Source organism: Loxodonta africana, chromosome 25, assembly GCF_030014295.1.
Source record: "Loxodonta africana isolate mLoxAfr1 chromosome 25, mLoxAfr1.hap2, whole genome shotgun sequence".
NCBI lineage: Eukaryota > Metazoa > Chordata > Mammalia > Proboscidea > Elephantidae > Loxodonta > Loxodonta africana.
This window is the reverse complement of record NC_087366.1, coordinates 50830476-50852641: the sequence shown is the minus strand read 5'-3', so window position 1 is coordinate 50852641 and position 22166 is coordinate 50830476. Positions and strand designations below refer to the sequence as shown.

The 22166-nt window shown below is 43.1% G+C and overlaps 1 protein-coding gene across 1 annotated transcript in view; it reads left to right on the top strand.

Moving 5' to 3' along the window:
• The window catches only part of DNAH14 (dynein axonemal heavy chain 14), a 362094-nt gene extending 340667 nt beyond the window's left edge, over positions 1-21427 (top strand). The window contains exons 77-85 of the mRNA XM_064276952.1: positions 1966-2163; positions 4570-4769; positions 6116-6276; positions 7826-8022; positions 11746-11858; positions 13350-13483; positions 19078-19241; positions 20542-20688; positions 21091-21427. Coding sequence (XP_064133022.1) covers positions 1966-2163; positions 4570-4769; positions 6116-6276; positions 7826-8022; positions 11746-11858; positions 13350-13483; positions 19078-19241; positions 20542-20688; positions 21091-21303 — 1527 coding nt within the window. The 3' untranslated portion in view covers positions 21304-21427. The remainder of the gene's footprint in view (positions 1-1965; positions 2164-4569; positions 4770-6115; positions 6277-7825; positions 8023-11745; positions 11859-13349; positions 13484-19077; positions 19242-20541; positions 20689-21090) is intronic.
• Positions 21428-22166: the final 739 nt, after the last annotated feature.

Below are 22166 nucleotides of genomic sequence, written 5' to 3'. Positions count from 1 at the left end.
TTTATCGTTTCTTCCATTCGCTTTAGCTACTCTGTGCTCAAGAGCCAGTTTCAGAGTCTCTTCTGACATTCATTTTGGTCTCTTCTTTCTTTCCTGTGTTTTTAATGACCCTTTTCTTTCTTCATGTATGATGCCCTTGATGCCATCCCACAGTTCTTCTGGTCTTCAGTCATTAGTGTTCAATGGATCAATTCTATTCTTGAGAAGGTCTCTAAATTTAGGTGGGATATACTCAAGCTCATACTTTGCTCTCATGGACTTATTTTAATTTTCTTCAGCTTCAACTTGAACTTGCATATGAGCAGTTGATGGTCTGTTCTGCAGGCACCCTGTGGCTTTGTCTTGACTGATAAGACTGAGCTTCTCCATTGTTTCTTTCCACAGACATAGTTGATTTGATTCCTGTGTAAACCATCTAGCAAGGTCTACATGTATAGTTGTTGTTTGTGTTGTTGAAAAAAAAAAAGTATTTCTGTGAATAAGTCATTGGTATTGCAGATTTCTATCATGTGACCTCCAGCATTGTTCCTGTCACCAAGGCCATATTTCCAGCTACTGACCCTTCTTCTTTGTTTCCAACTTTCGCTTTCCAATCACCAGTAATTATTAGCTACTTGACTGCACTTTTGATCAATTTCGGTCTGCAGCAGTTCATAAAAATCTTCAGCTTTTCATCATTGGCATTAGTAGTTGGTGAGTAAATGTGCATAATAGTTTATTAACTGGTCTTCATTGTAGGCGTATCTATATTAACCTATCACTGACACTGTCTTATTTCTGGATAGATCTTGAAATGTTCTTTCTGATGATAAATGCAATGCCAATCCTCTTCAATTTGTCATTCCCAGCTTAGTAGAACTACACGATGGTCAGATTCAAAATGTCAATACCAGTCTATTTCAGCTCACTAATGCCTCGGATATAAATCTGCAAGATTCAATTTTATTTTTGACAACTTCCAATTTTCCTTGAGTTATACTTTGTACATTTCATGTTCTGATTATTAACGGATGTTTACAACTGTTGCTTCTCATTTTAAGTCATGCCACATCAGCAAATGAAGCTTCCAAAGGCTTTAAGCCATCAGCATCATTAAGGTCGACTCTACTTTGAGGAGGCAACTTTTCCTCTGTAGTATTTTGAGTGCCTTCCAACTTAAGGGGCTCATCTTCCTTCGTTATATTGGACAATGTTCTGTTGTAATCCATAAGGTTTTTGTTGGCTAATTTTCAGGAACAAATCGTCAGACCTTTCTTCTTAGTCTGGAAGATCCAATGAAACACTATGTGTGGCTATGCTGATATTTGAAATATCAGTAGAGTAAATTCCAGCATCATAGCAACATGCAAGCTACCACAGTACAACAAACTGACAGATGAGTAGAACGGTGTTAGTCAAGACATATTGTCAAATTGCAGGGCAGTGTGTATGATGAGCTAGCATTTCTGGAAGGAAGGAAAACAGAAAGAAAGTTGGGAGGGAGAGATGAGAGTTGGAGGACAGAGAGAGGAATGGGAGGAAGAGAGAAAGAGTGAGGGAAGGCAAAGAGAGAAGGAGAAACATCAACTTATGTGCCCATAAGTTGATGTACCTGTGTAAGGTACTCAAGAAAATGCTAAGAATGATTGCCTGAAGAGGGGACCTGGTAACTGGAGCAGAGGATGGGGGAAAACTTACCTTCTCTTGTTTATCCTTCCCTACTTTCTGAATTCACTACCATGTCTTGTTTTGTCCATTCAAAAATAATAATTAATTAATTAATTAGTTTAATGTTTGTTAAATAAGAATGACAAAAGAATTAATGGATAAAATGAATATCCACTATTTGTATTTCTCTTGCTACTTCCATGTATTTGTGAAGAGAAAATATATGTAGCTGTTTGAGAATTGTTGGTTTTATGTTAAAATGCCAGAGTAAGCTGAAGACATGTAGTGAAATAATAAAGACTAGTGGATTTTCTAAAGGTTGCCATAAAGATGCTGGAAAATGTCCTGAGCAGACAGTCCACCATCCCGTGGAGGGCACTGCGTTATCTGATTGGAGAAGTGATTTACGGAGGACGGGTGACTGATAACTTTGACAAGCAATGCTTGAAGACCCTTCTCTACAAATTCTGTAATCCTGAAGTGCTGAAAGATGACTTCAGTTTCTCTAGTGATGAGGTAAGAAAAAATTTATTTTCCTAAATTACTGTATTACTTTTAACCAAATATCGTTGCATTATTTAAAATCTGTATTTAAATAAATTTTAATGTTCATTTTCAATCGTTTTTATTAATCCTCATTATTACAAAAGTAACTTACCCATCACCCTATTAAACACACCATTATGCCAGGCAGTAAATAGAATGCTAAAGAAATGGTTCATACCCTCTAGGGACCTGGAGTATAAAATATATAGCAGAAGACAGCAGAAGGAAACTAATATTTATTGATCACCTCTCCCATGCTAGTCAATTTATATGCTTCTCATTTAATGCTAAAACAACCATGTAAAATAGATGCTATTCCCAGTTTACAGATGAGGAAACTGAGGTTCACAGGGGGCAGGCACATACAAGGAGCACATAGTACACTCAAGAGCCTTGCCCCTTATCTCAAGCACCAAAGAAGATGAAATTTTGCATTTTCTCTTGGCCTCTGGACTGGTTTCCCAGGGCTGTAAGAACAGAAATTTATTATCTTACAGTGGAGTTTAAGATTGGGGTGTCTTTATTGATTGATTCTGAGGCTTTGAGGGAGAAATTGTTCTATGCCTCTCTCCCAGATTCTGGTAGCTCCAAGTGTTCCTTGGTTTGCAGTTATAGCTTCATATGACATACTTCCTCTGTCTCCCTATCTCTGTTTATGTTCTCCTCTCTTATAAAGATATCAGTCGTATAGAATTAGGACACCCTACTCCAGTATGACCTCATGTTAACCTAACTGGTAACATTTTCAAAGACCCTATTTCCAAAAAGGGTCACATTCACATGGACGGGGTTAGGGCTTCGACATATCTTATTTGAGGGGACACAGCTCAGAGCATAGCACCTTCTCTCCCCTCTTCTCCCCACCCCCAACCCTAAGTTTCTATCCTCCATCCAAGCTCCATCTTTGTGGAGCAGAAAACTCCGGGTTAGAACCAGCAACTGTGCCCTGTCAGATGGCTGCTAGCAGAAGATAAAATTCCTCTTACCTTTGACTTTAGAATACGGAGGTAAGACTTGTCATAAATTTGAATGGGTAAGAATTTTGATGGGAGAGGTGAATGGAAGATGAGAAGGAAGGCAATGCCATGTGGGTGATCACCATGAGTTGGGAGTGGACCTGGTATAATCAAGGGAACAGAGATCATGTCCAGCTCTGTGGAGGGCCTTGAGAGTACGGATGGATAGGAAAAATGATAAAAGTGATGTTTTAAGGGGATTCATTTGGAAGGCACCTATAGAATAGATTGTAATAGTCTATGTTGATGACCTGAAGCCAAGAAGAAGGCATTTAATTATATCCTTTATAAGTTATTTGCTAAAGCAGGAAACTCTGAGTTTTTTTTAATATTCCAATCCAAAAAAACTGTTTAAAATAACATTTTTGTTAAATTTAGAGACTAAAGCCTACCCTGAAAATAAAAATTACACTTGAAAATTCTTTAAGTTGCCCCCAAAGTCCGGTGTGCCTGGTTGTTGTATACAGACTGTTACATTAAGTGTGCGTAAATGAGTAAGTTATGCTGTAACATACAGCATGCAATTCCTTTAGCAGAATTAGACTATCGGGTTATATTCTGAGATCATATCTTTCAACCAGTTAAAAACCAAAACATAACCAAATCCATTGCCATTGAGTCGATTCCAACTCACAGCCACCCTGTAGGACAGAGTAAAACTGCTCCATAGGGTTTCCAAGGAGCAGCTGGTAGATTTGAACTGCTCACCTTTTGGTTAGCAGCCAAGCTCTTAACCACTACACCATCAAGGCTCCTTCAGCTGGTTAGTTGCTTTAACTATTGGCAATTTCACAGCAATTCCAACTTGCCAGTTCTTCTTGTTCCCTGTCGTAACCTTAGCTGCTTCCGCAGATAGTGTCGTTTCTGTCAGTGACTCTAAGTCTGTTATTTGACATTTTTCTGCGGGCCTTATTAATTCCTCGGTGTTTTCCTTGAGGATATCAAGAAAGCCACCAGTATCCACTCTCCTGGCTCTTCTTTGTCAGTGATCAATTATTAAGATCATTCTCACGTTCCTTCTATAGGTTTTTACCAAAGTCAAATGAATTGAGATTGATAGCATTGGTTCTCTGTGGGTCTAGTTCATTGAGGCAGCTGGTGGTCAGAATCACTCTAGCCTTTAAATTGTTCTTTTTTCTTCCTTTCTTTTCCCAGTAAGAAACTTATATGTGCATAGCGTGCAACTCCACTTTTAATAGAGTGGTCCCAGGTGTTGCTTTTGACAGGCTTATCTAGAACATATCACCCACAAATAAGAAAAAGCCTTCTGTATGAAATTTCTTGGGGAAATATTGTCTCCATGCACTACTGCAAGTAGATACCTCGCTAGTGAAAACTAACAAAGCGGTGAAATTTTCAGATACGTCAGCCAGTGCCAGAGTCTGCACACATAGAGGACTTCATATACATTATCCAGTCCTTACCTGATGATGACTCTCCTGAGGTCTTAGGAATGCACCCCGAGGCCACAAGGAGCTGCAGGGTGACCCAGGGCCAGGAGTTCATCGAAAGCCTCATTGCCATGCAACCAAGAGCCGCCACTGCCAGTCTCACCATCAGGTAAGGGCTCACTGGGAACACTGATTAGTCAAAAATTGTTAAATATTCCTTCAAAGAGATACGATATAGAACTTCTCCCCAGAACATTCCCAGAATATCAACTTGAGTTTCCTGCTGGCCCTGAACTTCTGAAGATTAATTCTATACTGTTAGCATTCACCGAATATACTTCTAAGGGGTGAGATGATCATAAAGGAACGCTTGTAATAAACATACCAAATATGCATTCTGTCCCCTGGTTGTCTGGGGAGGTTGTGATTATTTCAGTTATGCAGCCCTTGCCCAAGACACGTTAGAAACTTGTCTTTGGTAAAGATCCTGTCACATTTCATTTTATGTCCTCAGTGGTAACAAATCTCTATCTTTGGAAGGTAAATTTGACTTTCGAATATCTTTTGGATCATTTGAAGCCACCTTGGATGAATTCTAGTGAGTAACCCTATTTTAAAGTCAAAACAGGTGACAGCAACGTAAGGAAATGTATTACTTCATGTGCTTTGTGAACTGGCTCAGACGCTGCACTGTTGGACTAAATACAGCTGTAGCTTCCTTAAAGATTGCAGCTTTGGGACCCTAGGGGCAGTTCCACCCTGTCATATAGGGATGCTATGAGTCAAAATTGACTCAACAGCATACAACAACAGCAGCTGTGAGTATTACTTACTTTGAAGGATGACATTCATTAGGCTGTGTGAAGCCTGCTCTGTTTGTCAAAAAATCAGTACCTACTAGTGTACAGAATAACAGAAAGAGGAAATGCTCATTTCTCACTTCCTACAAATCCACTGATGGTCTAAGGAGGTCCTATCACCTCCCTGGGCTCTAGACCCCACACCTTTAAAAGGATCCCAAGAGCCCCTCCAGCTTTAGTGTTTTATGGCTTTGCTTCCTGTCACACCTCACCCAGACCTGTATCACGCCTAGACACCCACACTGTCCTATCACCACCTACTGAGTGTGTGACCAGTGGGATTCCTTGTGTAAACACAGAGGAACTTGACAAGCAGTTGACAAACTACAAGTCTAGTTGACCACGCTCTGTCTAGTCGCCTCCTTTTTTTTTATTTCAGTCTTGGTAATTCCTTCACACAGATGCATTCAGATGATACACACCATACAAAGAAATCTGAAGAAATGTTTTGAAATACATTATTACCTTACAGTGTCTAATGTGTATTGGACAGTTCCTCATCTATACGAAGAGTCGAGTGCCATGGTCTCTATGAGATCTTCCGTATCACAGTTTTGTGGTTCTGTGAATCTGTTTACCTTTAGACGGGACATAACAACAGAGCCCTCCTGGATTAGACCAACCTGTGCTGTCCTTCTTTGGGCTTGTTTTGCAGTCACGAGCAGAGTAATGATAAGCTAGTGATGGAAATGTTATCTGACATGCTGAAGCGGCTGCCACTGACCGTAGAGAAAGAAGAAAGCTCGGGAGTGACAAACACGTTAAAGAGCATGATGTCAAGTACCATCTGGAAGTCTCTCAATAAAAACGTCAGAGGTGAGCATGGGACGTGAGCTTCCTCCTCTCACCCCAGCCTCCTGAGCAGGGGACTTTGGTATCAGGAGGACGGTAGATTAAAGACAGGACAAAAGTACCAGAGAAGTAAAAAGGCCGGGATGAGGTGGAAAGCTGAATCTCTGTCTCTGCCTGCCTCCAAAGTGAACAGTAGGGTGCAGGGAAGAAGATGATTTTGATGAGAGCTGCATCCAGACCAAAAATGAAGGAATAATAAACGTAGCAAACCAGAAGGGAGCGACTCCGCTTGGAAGACTCTAAGGAGTGTCTAGGTCCCTGCGCTCTGCCTCCCTGTCTTCTGGAACAGCATTTTAGGCAGTGGGGGTTAGACGGGTCAGTCCTCAGGGGACTGAGGGCCGGCCCAGGAGATGCAGAGGAAGCCTGGTTGCAGTGGTGTCACTACGGGTGGTGTCACCCAGTGTGGTGACTCACGGTGTGGGGCTGGCCAGGGAACCTGCCCGTGGGTGGAGCAGCCCAGCCCAGCCCCACCGCCCTGCAAGGCCAAGCACCCTGCCCTGTGGCCCTCGCCCCTCCCCCGCACCCCCTGCGGCTCCCTGCACCTCCTCCTCTCTCCCATTGGCCAAGGCAGAGACCCTCCTCTCCCCCCAGTGGCAGCACTGCTTGGGTGGCCCCTCCCCTGGTGGCACTGGCCTGCCCACCACCACTGCCACTGCCACGGACCCTGGGGTCATTTTGGTGTCACTGCCTCTGACAGCGTGAGGGTGTGGTTCACACCCCCACCCCTGCAGCCCTCAGGCGATGCCACTGCCTGGTTGCCCAGAGCTGGTTCAAGGCTCAGCTCTAAGAGGCTAAATGCTGAACTACGGTAATTTTGCCAAAGTTTCAGCATCCATATCCTAACCCTTTAATAAAGGTTTATTTTGGAACCAAATGTCAAGCTACAGACTATAAAAATAGCGCTATCGTTAAGTCTAGACCAAGGGTTAGCAAACCAGGATTCGTGAGCCAGATCTAGCCCACCATTTGTTTTTGTACAGCCGGCAAGCTAAAAATGGTTTTCACATTTTTTAATGGTTGGGAAAAAAATCAAAAGAAGAGCAATGTTTTGTGACACATGAACATTATTAAAAAGAAAAGAAAAAAAACCCCAAACCTGTTGCTGTCAAGTCAATTCCAATCCATAGCGACCCTATAGGACAGAGTAGGCCTGCCCCAGAGGGTTTCCGAGGAGCAGCTGGTGGATATGAACTGCCAACCTTTTGATTAGCAGCCGAACTCTTAACCACAGTGCCCATAAATAAAGCTTTACTGTATTTCAGCCATGATCATTCATTTATGTATTGCCTGTGGCTACATTCATGCTACAAAGGCAGAGCTGAGTAGTTGTGACAGAGACTGTATGGCCCACAAAGCCTAAAATATTTACTATCTAGCCTTTTACAGAACGTGTTCTCCAGCCCTTGGTCTAGATATGTGATATTCATTTTAACTTTCAAAACCCGTATCACTCCAGTAAAACTCCCTTTTATCTGTACAGTAATTACACTTGTATCTTTTTCTTCTACCCTAGGCCATGATCCCCTTATCCATTGTGTCTTGCTAACCTTTTTGAACCAAGAAATTGAACGATTTGATAACTTATTATCTGTCATCCATAAATCTTTGAAAAATCTTCAACTTGCTATAAAAGGAGAGATCATCCTCACCCAAGAATTGGAGGACATATATAACTCTTTTCTTAAAACAAGAGTTCCTATATCGTGGCAGGTAAGCAGTTCTTTCCTATTTAGTTGCTTGATTGACATAAATACCCAAGTTCAAGGGAATAGTAAACTATGGTACCTCTGCATGATGAAATATTATACAACCATTAAAACCTGCAGATGTTGACGTACTTTTGCTGTCACTATTCATTGGAAGGAAACCTTGGTGGCGTAGCGGTTAACAGCTGTGGCTGCCAACCAAAAAGTTGGCAGTTTGAATCCACCAGGTGCTTGCTTCCTGGAAACTCTACTGGGCAGTTCTGCTCTGTCCTATAGTGTCTCCATGAGTAGGAATCAACTCAATGGCAATGGGTTTGGTTTTTTGTTGTTGTTGTTTAATACATTTTTTATACATTGGAAATTCCACTTAAATAAATTTATCTTAGAGATTTTTTCACAGAACTATTTATAATAGCATAAAGCTGAAAACAACTTGAATGAATATTGATTGGAGTCTGGTTAGATAAATTATGATGCGTTCAAATAACAAGATGTGTGCTACTATGAAAGGTCTCCAAGATGTACTGTTAAATGAAAAAAAAAAAAGGTTTTTAACGATTATAAAAACATATTTGTAAAAACACATATGCACATATAGGTATATACAAAATCATATATACTTTAGCTTCAAGGAATCCAAATAAAAGTTTTGGAAGAAAACACACAAAAAAAACTGTTAACAGTGGTTACCTCACATGAGGGAGACTTGAGGGTCTTGGTGGTGAGGAAAGAGGCTTTACTTTTACGTTTATATTTTGTTGTATATTCTTGTGCTTTTCTGATTATGTACCATACTCCTATTATTTTTCAATTAGTTTAAAATTTTTAAATGTTTACAAAGAATATACACGTTTTTTCCAGTAATGACAGGCTAGGCTATTTGGACCAACCTCTCATTGAAAGCAACTAAGAATACTTTATTAAAAATAAAAATTTAATATCACTAAATGCAGCAAGGAGCCCTGGTGACGAAGTGGTTAAGAGCTCAGCTGCTAACCAAAAGATCAGCAGTTTGAATCCACCGGCCACTCCTTGGAAACCCTATGGGGCCATCCTACTTGGTCCTATAGGATCACTATGAGTCAGAATTAACTCTATGGCAACGGGTTTTTTTTTTTTAAATGCATAAAAGAGCTGACAAAACAGTGATGAATTAACGGGACAAAACTTAAAGGAAAGCAAGAACACGGAAAGCTAAGTGGAGCACACCAAGTGCTTGGCCCTGACGGTATTTCCTAATCCTGACAAAACAACATTGCAGTTTTTTGGGGGAGGGAAGGACAACAAAAACCAATCCCAAAGCCCACTGAAGTGAGGTATCTGATAAATAACACACTCATCCCAAAGGATTACACCCTCACACTTAGAGTGAACCAGATGTAAACCCCACTCCCTTCAATCTACAGGGATCTGCAAGAGAAAGAAACAAGGCATGAGGGGAAGTTAAAAAGAAAGAAAACCTATTCCTGAGCAATTGTAAACTACAACTGCCCCCTTTAATGGATGTGCAGCCTCAATTTAGTGTAAAGTGCACCTGGAAAAGCAACCACAAGGCCTCTCTGGGAGAAGACACCTCGTTCCGCATCTCATGGACGTTCACATGAGATAGACGGACCCGTTGCCTTCGAGTCGATTCTGACTCATGGCAGTCCTATAGGACAGAGTAGAACTGCTCTGTAGGGTTTCCAAGCAGAGGCTGGTGGATTCGAACTGCTGACCTTTTGTTTAACAGCCAAGCTCTTGACCACTGTGCCACCAGGGCTCCAACTGAGATAGAGAGGGACAGGAGAAAAAAGAGCCTACAAACGAGACCTAAAAAAAAAAATGGAGAATTAGAAAGAAAGCTAAGATAGACTGTGGTCACAGAATCCAAGGCAAGAGAGGGTTTTAGAAGAAGGAAGTAGGTATGTAACCAACTTGGTCAAAATCAGAAAACCCATAGCCATCGAGTTCATTCTGGCTACAGCGACCCTGTAGGACAGAGTAGAACTGCCCCATAGAGTTTCCAAAGAGCACCTGGTGGATTTGAACTGCTGACGTTTTGGTTAGCAGCCATAGCTCTTAAGCACTATTCCACCAGCGGTTTCAACTTGGTCAAAAGCTGCAGAGAATACAAATAAGACAATAGTGGCGGGGGCGCGGAGGGGAGGGAATGTCACTGAATATGTAAAGTAGAATTTTGGTAGTGAAGTTCTAATGAATCACTGGGAGCAGACACCAGGGGACAATAGATTTGGGAGTCAATAGTAATAAGGGACAGAAATCAATGAACTTCAAGAAGCCTGACTGTAAAGAAAAGAAAAAAGAGGTCAGGGGGCCACAAGTAGTGTGTGAGTGTTGGATGGATTTTGTTTGTGAGACAGAAGAGCATATTTGTAAACAAACGAGTGGAGAAAGGAAAGCTGAAGCTACAGAAGAGACAGGAAATACTCCAGCAGGCATGCAGAGCACAAGGTCAGGGCTCAGCTTTACTCCAGAATAGAAGGGAAAGAGGAAAGAAAGAGCCGACAGTGGATGAGGATTGATAGAACTTGATATAGGGGAAAGCCAGGGAATCACTCATACCTAATGGCGTATGAAGGCTGTTAAATCAAAAACGAATCCAGACTCGGTAGGAGAGACTTCCTTCAGAAGAGTTACTGCAAGGGGAGAAAGGGACTGTCACGATGGGGTGAGTGGGGGTGTATCGCAATAGTGCGGTAGAGGGTACTTGGGCCGTAACAGCTGCAAGTGTCTCAAGTGTTAGAGGAAAGGGGGTTTCCTTTTACAGAGAGGAGTAAGTAAATCAGGGTAGAATGAACCAGGCGTGGAAGTGGGATGACAGGGTGGTGTGGTCACATAGCAGATGAGAGAATGTTCACCCTGAGGCCAGCCCCTTCTCCAGGAGAGCTCCTTAAAACCCAAACCAAACCCATTGCCATGGAGTCATTTCCGACTCATAGCACCCTAAAGGACAGAGAAGAACTGCCACATAGGGTTTCCAAGGAGCACCTGCTGGATTCAAACTGCCGACCTTTTTGGTTAGCAGCCATAGCTCTTAACCACTACGTCACCAGGGCTTCCGAGGGGTCCTTAAGGAGGGGTAATATGGTCAGGCTAAGGATGGGCCAGAGTTCAGGGGCCTGGAAAGGGAGAATCATAACCAAAGTTTGGTTGAGAAGGATTTTCTTCCAAGTGATTAGTGGAATCAAGCAGTTCAGCTCATCGTTTATGAGGCAAAGAAAGGGATTTTGGAGGGTCTTTGTCTGGCCTTGTCGCGGGTAAACAAGAGGCATCCCTGAGCCTTACCTAAGTCACATGGGAGGGATGTTTCTTTGCCGTAAGCCGTCTCCTGGAACACAAAAGGGCGGGGGATGTCAGCCTCTGCAGTTGTCTGGGGTCACAGGACTCAGTAAAGTTCAACATTGTCAGGGGGCAGTAATTTGCATGGCCTGGGGGCTGGTTTGAGGAGAGGTGCGTATTAAAGGATTTGAGAAGAAGGATGAAAGCTTTCAGCCAGGATGGGAACTTCAAAATGTTTTATCCACAGTATCATTGAGATAATGCTGTTTTGCTGTGGTAATAATTTTCGATTTCTCATCATGTACTTTCAGTTGGAAAATGATACCCTCTAGCCAGGTTATTTCTCCCTGGCAATTGAGTCTGTTACCAAAGGTTTCTGATATGTTCCTAGTGATCCCAAAGACAAATCTAAAAACACAATGTGCTTGTTTCCAAATCCCAACAGAAATGCTCCTACAAGTCGTGTAAGCCCCTGAGTCCCTGGGTTAACGATCTCATCCAGCGACTGAATTTCTTCAATACCTGGGCCAAAATGGCTTGCACTGCAATACATCGTCGGTATGGATGGAAGTTGCTTTGTGTTTCTTCCTATGTTCCTTTAGAGCTTAATAGTTTATGACATAGTTTCACCTTCTTGACCTCTCTGGGTTCTCACAGTAACATGTGAATGAAGCGAGGGAAGGATTCTCATTTTCAATTTAGGATAAAGAGCTAAGATGTTGAGAGTCTCATCCCAGATAGCTCTGCTCCAAGCGACATAGATAGGTCTAGAACCTAGTACGTTTCTCTTCCCATTGTTCTGCATGGAGAAAACTAGTAGGGGAAATATCAAAGAAAATACGAAATTAGTTACATCTAATTGTTCAAATTGTGTTTTTAGTCATAATACAAAGGAGCTTGAGAGGCATGAGAGTAGGTAACACTTAATGAGTGCCTCACAGTGTGTCAAACATTTTTCTCAGGGCTTACTCATGCTATCTCACTTAATTCTCTGGTAACCCTATGCTGTGAAGTAGGTACTATCATCATCTTCATCCCCATCTCAGAGGTGAGGAAACTGAGCCACAAAAATATGAAGTTACTTGCCCAAGCTTTCACAACTAGAAAGCAGAAGTATTGAGACTTCAACCCAGGAAATCTGGTTCCAAAGTCTGTGCCATATTGCCTTTCAAGCCACTGACCTGTGAGTGCTAAAAACAGGCCAAATACAGACACCAACCCTAGTGACACCAGTGACAACCACCAGTGGTTGTCACTAGTTACCTAGTGTGGTAAGTCATGATGTCACCACCTCATGCTAGTTACCACAATATTGTAGCTAAAACACCAGAAATTTTGACAAAATCAGCAGCCATGAAAGCACCAGCAGCAAGGAAAACAACAGCCCGTGCTTGTGACCCGTGCAAAGGAAACCACGTGATTCGAAGCATCCTTGTAATTGGGTATTGATGACATCTGACCAGAGCACATTAGAAGGTTCAGAGAGTAAATTAGCATAGAGTTTTAGCCTCGTAGGTATATTGATACATGTAAGCTGGGTTTATGAAAAAAAAATTTGTTGTTACAACTAACTACAGGGATATTATTATAAAAAATAATAAATTTCTGCTGAAACGCTGCACAAAAATTTTATAGACAGTCATCTTGGTGTCACCCCTTCTGACAGTGTCACCCGGTGTGGTCTGCACCCCCTGCACCCCTCTAGTGATGCCATTGCATCTGACCCATATTTCTTTACATGTTTTTTTAAGAGAACTTAGTGATTTAAAAATCGTCAGGATTCAGGATAGCCTAGCCAGAGTTTCTGCTATGATAACAACGTTCCTTGTTACCCTGATCCATTGCTTTCCAGTGGTTTGTGATCTCTTTGCCCTCACAAGCTTCAGAGCCATGTCTGGTTTCCCATAAAGTACAGGACAAGGGTCGTGAACTGGGGAGAGATGGAAAAGATGAAAATTGGGAGGGACTGAAGGGAATTGGCCAGATCATCTGGAGATACGCAATTAGTATGCTGTTAACCATCCCAACCTGTGGTTTGCTTTCCGATAGGTATATGAGAGTTCTCACAGCTTGGAAGCAGTCTAGCCCATCAGTTAGCCAAAAATACAAACACCCTGCTCAGAATGATTTCTTTGAAGGATTTCCTGCAAAATACTGGCTCCCAGCCTTCTTCTTTCCAGAAGGTGAGCATTAGAACAGGATCAGCTCCACCCACACCTGGCCCAGGCAAGTTTGTAGTCAGTCCCTCTGTCACACTCTCTCTTTCCTCCCCTTCTGAGAGGCCCAGATCATAACACCTGAGTTCCCCCAGGTCCCTCATGCACTAGGGCCTCATGACACATGAGAGTAGTCTTTCCTCCCACTCCCACCCACTTCCTCCCCTCACCCTCAACTCCTCACGCACCAAAATAGACCCACCTTGGTCAGACCCCACCTGTACCTTGACAGGTGGCTCACGGGCATCTCTAAACCATTGACTCTATGACGTCAAAGGTTGACTCCAGACACCTTCGAGAGGCCACTGCATTTTAAGAGGGATTCCCGGAGATGGACAGCTTACCCAAGGGGCTGACTCTGTGGTTCAGCTATTCTCATTCATTTATTCATTTAAGAAGAGTCAGTGAATGAACGTTTGCTGGGACATGGGCACCACCTGCATGCATCCAGCAGGACGAGAGACATCCGACAAGAACGTGTTACAATTTTTGACAAGGGTGTGATGGTGATTGTAAAGGGGAAACACTAGATTATAGGCCCTATGAGGCCTGTTTTTACTCCCTATGCATCCCTAGCATCTAATACAATCCCAGCACCAAAAAGCACTCAACAAATATTTGAAGAATGAATGAATAAATGACCTTCTGAATGAATATATGGACGAATGATCCTTTTAGAGCATAAAACAGGGTGGCCTAAACTAAGGGTCAGGAAAGGCCACTAAGGAAACAGCTAAGATGAGACTTGAGGCATGCTACCCCTTACACATTTTCCAGATGGGGATAGAGGGAGAAGAGAAGGATCACTCGCATAATATTTATTAGGTGCCAAGCACTATTCTGTGCATCAGGATTGTATCCTTTCACCATGCTTACTCAATGTGTGCACTGAGCAAATAATCTGAGAAGCTGGACTATGTGAAGAAGAACTCGGAAACAGGACTGGTGAAAGACTCATTAGCAATTTACATTATGCAGATGACATAACCTTGCTTGCTGAAAACTGAAGATGACTTGAAGCACTTACTTATAAAGATCAAAAACTACCATATGGATTGCACCTCAACATGAAGAAAACAAAAATCCTCACAACTGGACCTCACAAACTTGAAGCAAAATGAAGTTGTCAAGAATTTCATTTTACTGGGACCCACAACCAATGCCCATGGAAGCAGCAATCAAGAAATGTAATGACATAGTGCACTGGGAAAATCTGTTGGAAAAGATCTCTTTCAAGTGTTAAAAAGCAAAGATGTCACTTTGAGGACTAAGGTGTGCCTAACCCAAGCCATGATATTTTCAATTACCTCATAAGTATGTGAAAGCTGGACAATGAATAAGGAAGACTGAAGAATTAATGCATTTGAATTACGGTGTTGGTGAAAAATACTAAATACATGAGAAGAATGAACAAATATGTCTTGGAAGAAGTACAGCCAGAATGTTCTTAGAAGCAAGGATGGTAAGGCTTTATCTCATATACTTTGGACATGTTATCAGGAGGGACCAGTCCCTGGAAAAGGACGTCATGCTTGGTAAAGTAGAGGGTCAGTGAAAAAGAGTAAGACCCTCAATGAGATGGATTGACACAGTGGCTGCAACAATGGGATCAAGTGTAGCAACGATTGTGAGGATGGCACAGGACCAGGCAGTGCTTCTTTCTGTTGTACATAGGGTTGCTATGAGTGGAAGCTGACTCAACGACACCTAACAACAACAACAAAGTACTGTTCTAAGGATTTTGCATATATTAAGTCATTCAATTCTCATGACAGTCTTATGAGGTTGTTACTGCTATTATCTATATTTGGCTCAGAGAAGTTAAGTAATTTTCCCAAAGTCATACAACTACTAAGTGACTGAGTCAAAATTTGAACTTGCCACCCTGCCTGACCTGAAAATTCTCATGCTTAACCACTACACTAAACTGGGAATAGCATTCTCATCAGAGAGAATACCATTCAAAGGCCCAGAGGTGAGAGGGAGAAAGCCACATTACAGAAACCAAACATTCATTGTGGTAAGAACCAGAGGAACAATGGTGTGGGACGAAGCTGGAAAGACCGGCATGAGCAGCTCCTTCGGGCTGTGTAAGACACTAAGGGTGTCAGCTCCATCCTGTGGCAATGGGAAATCACCGAGGTGTTTTAGGCAAGAGATGTCATGATCCGATGACTACAGTATGGTAGAAGATGAGGATGGACTGGAGAAAGCAAGACTAATTCTCAGAGGTCATGTATCAGGCTGCTTGGTACTCCAGGCAACTGCTGGCGGCAACTGGAGTCTGGTGATGGTGGTAGAGGGAGGACATTTAGGAAGCAGAACCAACTGGGCTCCATATTTGAGAGGATGGGGAAGCGTGAAGGGGGGAGCAATTTAAGCATGACTCTCAGATTTCTAGCTTGGAAAGCTGGGTGGATGCTAATACTATTTCCTGAAAAGGAACACAGGGAGAGGAACAAAATGATGAAGAATAAAATGATAGGCCTGTTGCGTTTGAAGTGCTCAAAGACACCCAAATAAAACTGACAGTAAGTAGCTGGCTATATGGGTCTAGAGCTCAGGAGAGAGATCTGGGCTAGAGGGAGACAGGGTGGCCAGTGATCACTGAGCACCTCAGATGAGGCCAGCGTATGCCTGCTACAGGCTCAAAGATGATTAAAAAAAAACAGGGCTTATCTTCCTGGAGCCCCTGGGTGGTACTAACATTAGTATGCTTAGCTGCTAACCAAAAGGTCGGAGGTTCAAGTCTACCCAGAGGCAACCTGGAAAAAAAGGCCTGGTGATCTACCTCCAAAAAATCAGCCATTGCATCTGGGGTCTTAAACACTAGCAAGCTGCCATCTAAGATGCATCAATTGGTCTCAACCCACCAGGATCAAAGAAGAATGAAGAATACCAAGGACACAAGGTAATTACGAGCCCAAGAGACAGAAAGGGCCACATAAACCAGAGACTACATCATCCTGAGACCAGAAGAACTGGATGGTGCCAAGCTACAACTGATGACTGCTCTGACAGGGAACACAACAGAGAACCTCTGAGGGAGCAGGAGAGCAGGGGGATGCAGACCCCAAATTCTCATAAAAAGACCAGACTTAATGGCCTGACTGAGACTAGAAGGACCCTGGTGGTCATGGCCCTAAGACCTTCTGTTGGCCCAGGACAGGAACCATTCCCAAAGCCAACTCTTCAGACATGGATTGGACTGGACGATGGGTTGGAGAGGGTTGCTGGTGAGGAGTGAGCTTCTTGGATCAGGTGGACACTTGAGACTATGTTGGCATCTCCTGCCTGGAGGGGAGATGAGAGGGTAGAGGGGATTAGAAGCTAGCAAATTGGACCCGAAAAGAGAGAGTGGAGGGGGGGAGCAGGCTGTCTCCTTAAGGGGAGTGCAACTGGGAGTATGTAGCAAGGTGTATATAAGTTTTTGTGTGAGAGACTGACTTGATATGTAAACTTTCACTTAAAGCACAATAAAAAATATTTTTAAAAAAATCAGCCATTGAAAACTCTATGGAGCACAGTTCTACTCTGACACACATGATGTCACCATGAATTGAAATCAACTCAACAGCAACTTGGCAGCCTGTCCTGCTGGAGCCTGAAGCCCTTTAAAATATGCACAGAGGCGGGCAAGGTCACTTCTGGCTTCTTTGGCCTTGAAGAGTTCTAGGGAAATTTGAGAAAAAGTATCCAAGGCTAGTGGCATGAGCAAAGACACTGAGTCAGGAAGATACACTTTCTGAGTGGGCATCTCATGTTGCAGCAGAACAGAGGAGACACAGGGTGGGGCAGGACGAGGTGGGCTTCAATTGCCCAACTGAAGAGACTGAACTTCACTTCATGAGCTCTGACATGGTGGATTCTGGACAAGGGCCTTACGTGATCAAGAAGTAGGATGAAGTTACCAGTCTGGAAATGTATGCGGGGTGGATTAAATAAGGAAAAGAGGAGCTGGTGGCAAGGACAGCAGTTAAGAAGTGTGTTAGATATTCATATTTGTGCCCATTCCAAAGAAAAGATGATCAACTGGAATGAGGAAATTATGAAACAATAACATTAATATCACATGCTAGCAAAATTTTGCTAAAGACAATTAAAAAATGGCTGAAGTCAAACATCAACAGGGAGCTACCAGAAGTTCAAGCCAGATTCAGAAAAGACATATGTCTTAGTTATCTAGTGCTGCTATAACAGAAATACCAGAAGCAGATGGCTTTAACAAACAGTTTATTCTCTCACAGTTTAGGAGGCTAGACTTCTGAATTCAGGGTGCCAGCTCCAGGCGAAGGCTTTCCCTCTCTGTCAATTCTGGGGAAATGTCCTTGACATCAATCTTCCCATGGTCTAGGAGCTTCTCACCACAGGGACCCCAGGTCCAAAGGATGCGCTCTGCTCCGAGCACTTCTTTCATGGTGATATGAGGCCCCTCTCCTCTCTACTTGATTCTCTCTTTTATATCTCAAAAGAGATTGACTCTAGATACAACCTAACCCTGTAGATTGAGTCCTGCCTCATTAACATAACATAACATCTAGAGGTTAGGATTTATACTACATAGGATAATCACATCAGATCACAAAATTGTGGACAACCACACAATACTGGGAATCAGAGCCTAGCCAAGTTGACACACATTTTGGGGGGACAGAAGTCAATCTGTAACCACATGTAACTAAGGATATCATTGCTGATGTCAGATGAATCTTGGCCAAAAGTAGAGAATACCAGAAAGATGTTTACCAGTGTTTTATCTACTATGCAAATGCGTCGGACTGTGTGGATCATAACAAATTACGGATAACATTACAAAGAATGGGAAATCCAGAACGCTTAATTGTGCTCAAGCAGCTCATGCAAAGTCTGTACATGGATCAAGAGGTAATCGCTTGAGTAGAACAAGGGGATACTGCATGGTTCCAAACGGGAAATGGTCTGCGTCAGGGCTGTATCTTTCCACCACATTTATTTCAACCTGTGTGCCGAGCAAATAATCCGAGAAGCTGGACTACATGTGCCGAGCAAATAATCCGAGAAGCTGGACTACATGTGCCGAGCAAATAATCCGAGAAGCTGGACTACATGTGCCGAGCAAATAATCCGAGAAGCTGGACTACATGAAGAATGCAGCATTAGGATTGGTGGAAGACTCATTAACAATCTGCAATATGCAGATGACACAGCCTTCACTATGTATTACATCTGAATGTGAAGAAAATGAAAATCCTCACAACTGGATTAATGAACAACATCATGATAAATGGAGAAAATGGAAGTTGTCAAGGCTTTCATTCTGCTTGGATCAACGGTCAAGGCCCATGGAAGCAGCATGGGGCAAATCTGCTTCTAAAGACCTCTGTAAAGTTCTTAAAAAGCAAAGATATCACTTTGCTGACTAAGGTGAGCCTGGCCCTCCTCCTCCCTCTCCCAGCTCTCTTCCCCATCTACTCTTCCCTTCCCTCCTCTGGAGACGTCAGTGTGCTAACCCCAGGGAATGTTTAGGGAGCACACAACCCTCAGGTTCACAGGAGCTCCTTGGTCTGTGTTTTTCTCTGAAGGCTTCCTTATCGCTGTACTTCAAGATTATGGAAGGTCCCGAGGAATCTCTACAGACACCCTCACGTTTACCCACCAAGTGATTTCTGACACCACTGACATGGAAGATGAGGAGTTCTCCAGAATTATCCAAAGGAAACTCAACATAGTCAGGAAAGCCTTTAAGGTAATGAAGTACTTAAAAGTGGATAGGATAATCATTCATTCACTCATTCATTCATATCCCTCAGCAAACCTTTATTTAGCACTTACCACGGTGCCATGCACTCTGTTAGGCCCTAGAGACCAGGATAAACAAGGCACAGCCCCACTTTCAAGTCCAGTGCCATCAAAACTCATCTTTCTCTTTCTTTTTTAAGGGGAAAAATTATAAATAAAAGAATAAAATATTTAAGCAATAAAATAATTTTCAACTATAGCTATCCTCTATTATAAATCAGAGTCTGGACTCTGCTGAAGCCTGTTCAGCATGGTAACATGCAAGCCTTCGCAGACAGATGGGCAGTGGCTGGGCATAAGGTACATTGGCCAGGAACTGAACCGCAGGCTCCTGCCTGAAAGCTGAGAATTCTACCACTGAACCGCCTGGGTGGTACAGTTCGCCCTATTGCTGAAGTCCATCCATAGGCACCTTGGAAGAAAGGCCTGGTGATCTACTTCCAAAAAATCAGTCACTGAAAACCCTATGGAGCACAGTTTTACTCTGGCACACCTGGGGTTACCACGAGTCAATTCCATAGCAACCGGGTAACTGGTTATATATGGAGACGGCATGCTGCTGAGGTCAGGATTTAAAGGTGAAATTTCAAGTCAGTAGGGCAAACCTCTCCTCACGACTGCTCAGCAGCTGGAGTGCCTGCCCACCCTGCATCCCACTCATTCCAGAGTTCAGGTCGGCCCCACACAGAAACCCCTGCCTAGCTTGCAGTGAGACTCAGTGGCACTCAGCAAGTGGCTGAGGACGCCCGATGACGGCGGCGCAGGCTAGGGGCACAGGATGCAGCCCTGCCACTCTCTTGCCATCTTGCCCCCACTGATTTGAAGGGCCACGATACTGTTTACTAAATTTCCAGCCCGTTCTAGGACTGTCTTCTCCTCCTCCAGGACCAGTACCACACAGTGCTGGAAGCTGTTCTCACTTGCTCCTTCTAAAAAGCTCGGTTATAGGATAATTCCAGGAATTTGGGGCTTGACTGTGTTTTAAATACTCATCAACTCAGGAACATCATATATAGAGCCCAACCTACAAACGTATTTAAGTGCTGAGAGTAGGGCAAGAATTATTCATTTTCGGCCCCAGGAAGACATGCCTTGGGTGGGAATGGCCCCAGATGAGGGTGGGAGGGAGGTGGTCTGCCTCCCTCCCTGAGTGTCCTTCTCCAGGCAGAGCCCCCGCAAGTCTTGCTCCGCTATTACAGAAGCGTCCTGCCTGGGGAGCCACTTACCCGACCTTCCTCTTATCTTAGGGCGCCGACCTGTCACACACCGGAGTTCACGTTTTTGGTTTGTTCATCGATGGGGCAAGGTGGAATCACGAACAAAAAATACTAGATGACTCACTGCCTCTTGAGATTTGTTGTGATTTTCCTGAAATCTACTTTTTGCCAAGAAAGGTAACCACCCAACTCTATCACTAAGTCCTAATCTTCTGAGCTTTCTCTCAGTAATACAGGTCATTCCTTCCAGTTCCCAGTTCCTATGATTTCACACGGGAAGTGTGATGATATGGTTAAGACAGCAAAGTACATTTAAAATAGCCCCAAATATTGCTAAAACCTAAAATACTGTATTAACATCCCATGTTATTTCTCAAGAATATGCATGTACTGTTATAAAGCCCCAATACTCTATATTTTCCAGGCATAATTTTCATATGCAGTCCCATTAACCACCTAACCCTAAATATATTTAAAGTGTAACAAATCCCCCAAATCTAGCGCACAGAACATGAGCGACTGGTTTGCCTGAGCTATGCAATTTGACTACTGGGTTTTTGTTGTTTTTTTTTTTTTAAGATTTCTACTGAAAAACCAGATGCTTCTAACCAGACAGACTCAGAACTTTATACTTTTGAATGCCCCATTTACCAGACCCCTCAAAGGTCAAGGAATGTGACAACTACCAGTTTATCCACAAGCTTTTTAACATCTGTGTGTTTACCAACGCGGAAACCTCCTAGTCACTGGATCAAAATGCGGGTTGCATTGCTGTGTGAGATGAAAGAATGAAAAATAAATGCAATGCCAAACCATTTTAGTTTTTGACTGATCAGATTCCCATGTCCCAAGACATGGACACGTAGTAAACACTCTCCATAAAACATTCGTGTTCAACCAGACTGAACAGCGTAGTCTATTTCCTCCATCTGCATGTGAAAACGTCAACATGTAAGGCAATTTTCCAGCTGTTTATATCCAACCACATAAAACCTGGTATGCAGTGTCTACACAGATGGGTTCTAAGTACAGGTCAGCATTACCTGAAATGTAGGTTTGACTCTTTTAAAGTAAAAACCACAGTACCTGGGGCACAGTATCACGGAGTGCCTTTATAAGAACTGACTTCTGCACTGTTATACACAATAAAATACACACGCGTAAAGCAGTTGTTCGCAATACTTTGCCCTGCTGCTGAGTCAACACAAACACTCTACTGCTGGACCACATGCAGACTTCGGAGGCAAAGGAGAGGGATCGTCTTCTATTTAAAAAAGGCAGAGTGTATGTCTGGTTCTGATGTCACAGACAGAGCGTATGTCTGGTTCTGACTTCACTAGACCTCTCTTCCCACTAAAAACAAGCCGTGAGGAGTCAGTGCATTAGACTAATGTCTAAACATATTTTTCTAGGCAGGATTTTATTGACGTTTACTGTATTAATAATAGCTGCCATGACTGAACAAATGATTCTAAAAAACAAGGGGGTGGAGGAGAAGCAGGGAATGGTAATCTAAGAGTTCGTATCTGGGCCCTGTGCCCTGCCCCCCCGCCCCGAGTTCCCTGTCTGGGCCCTGTGCCCCCCAGAGTTCCTACCTGGGCCCTGTGCCCCCCAGAGTTCCTACCTGGGCCCTGTGCCCCCCAGAGTTCCTGTCT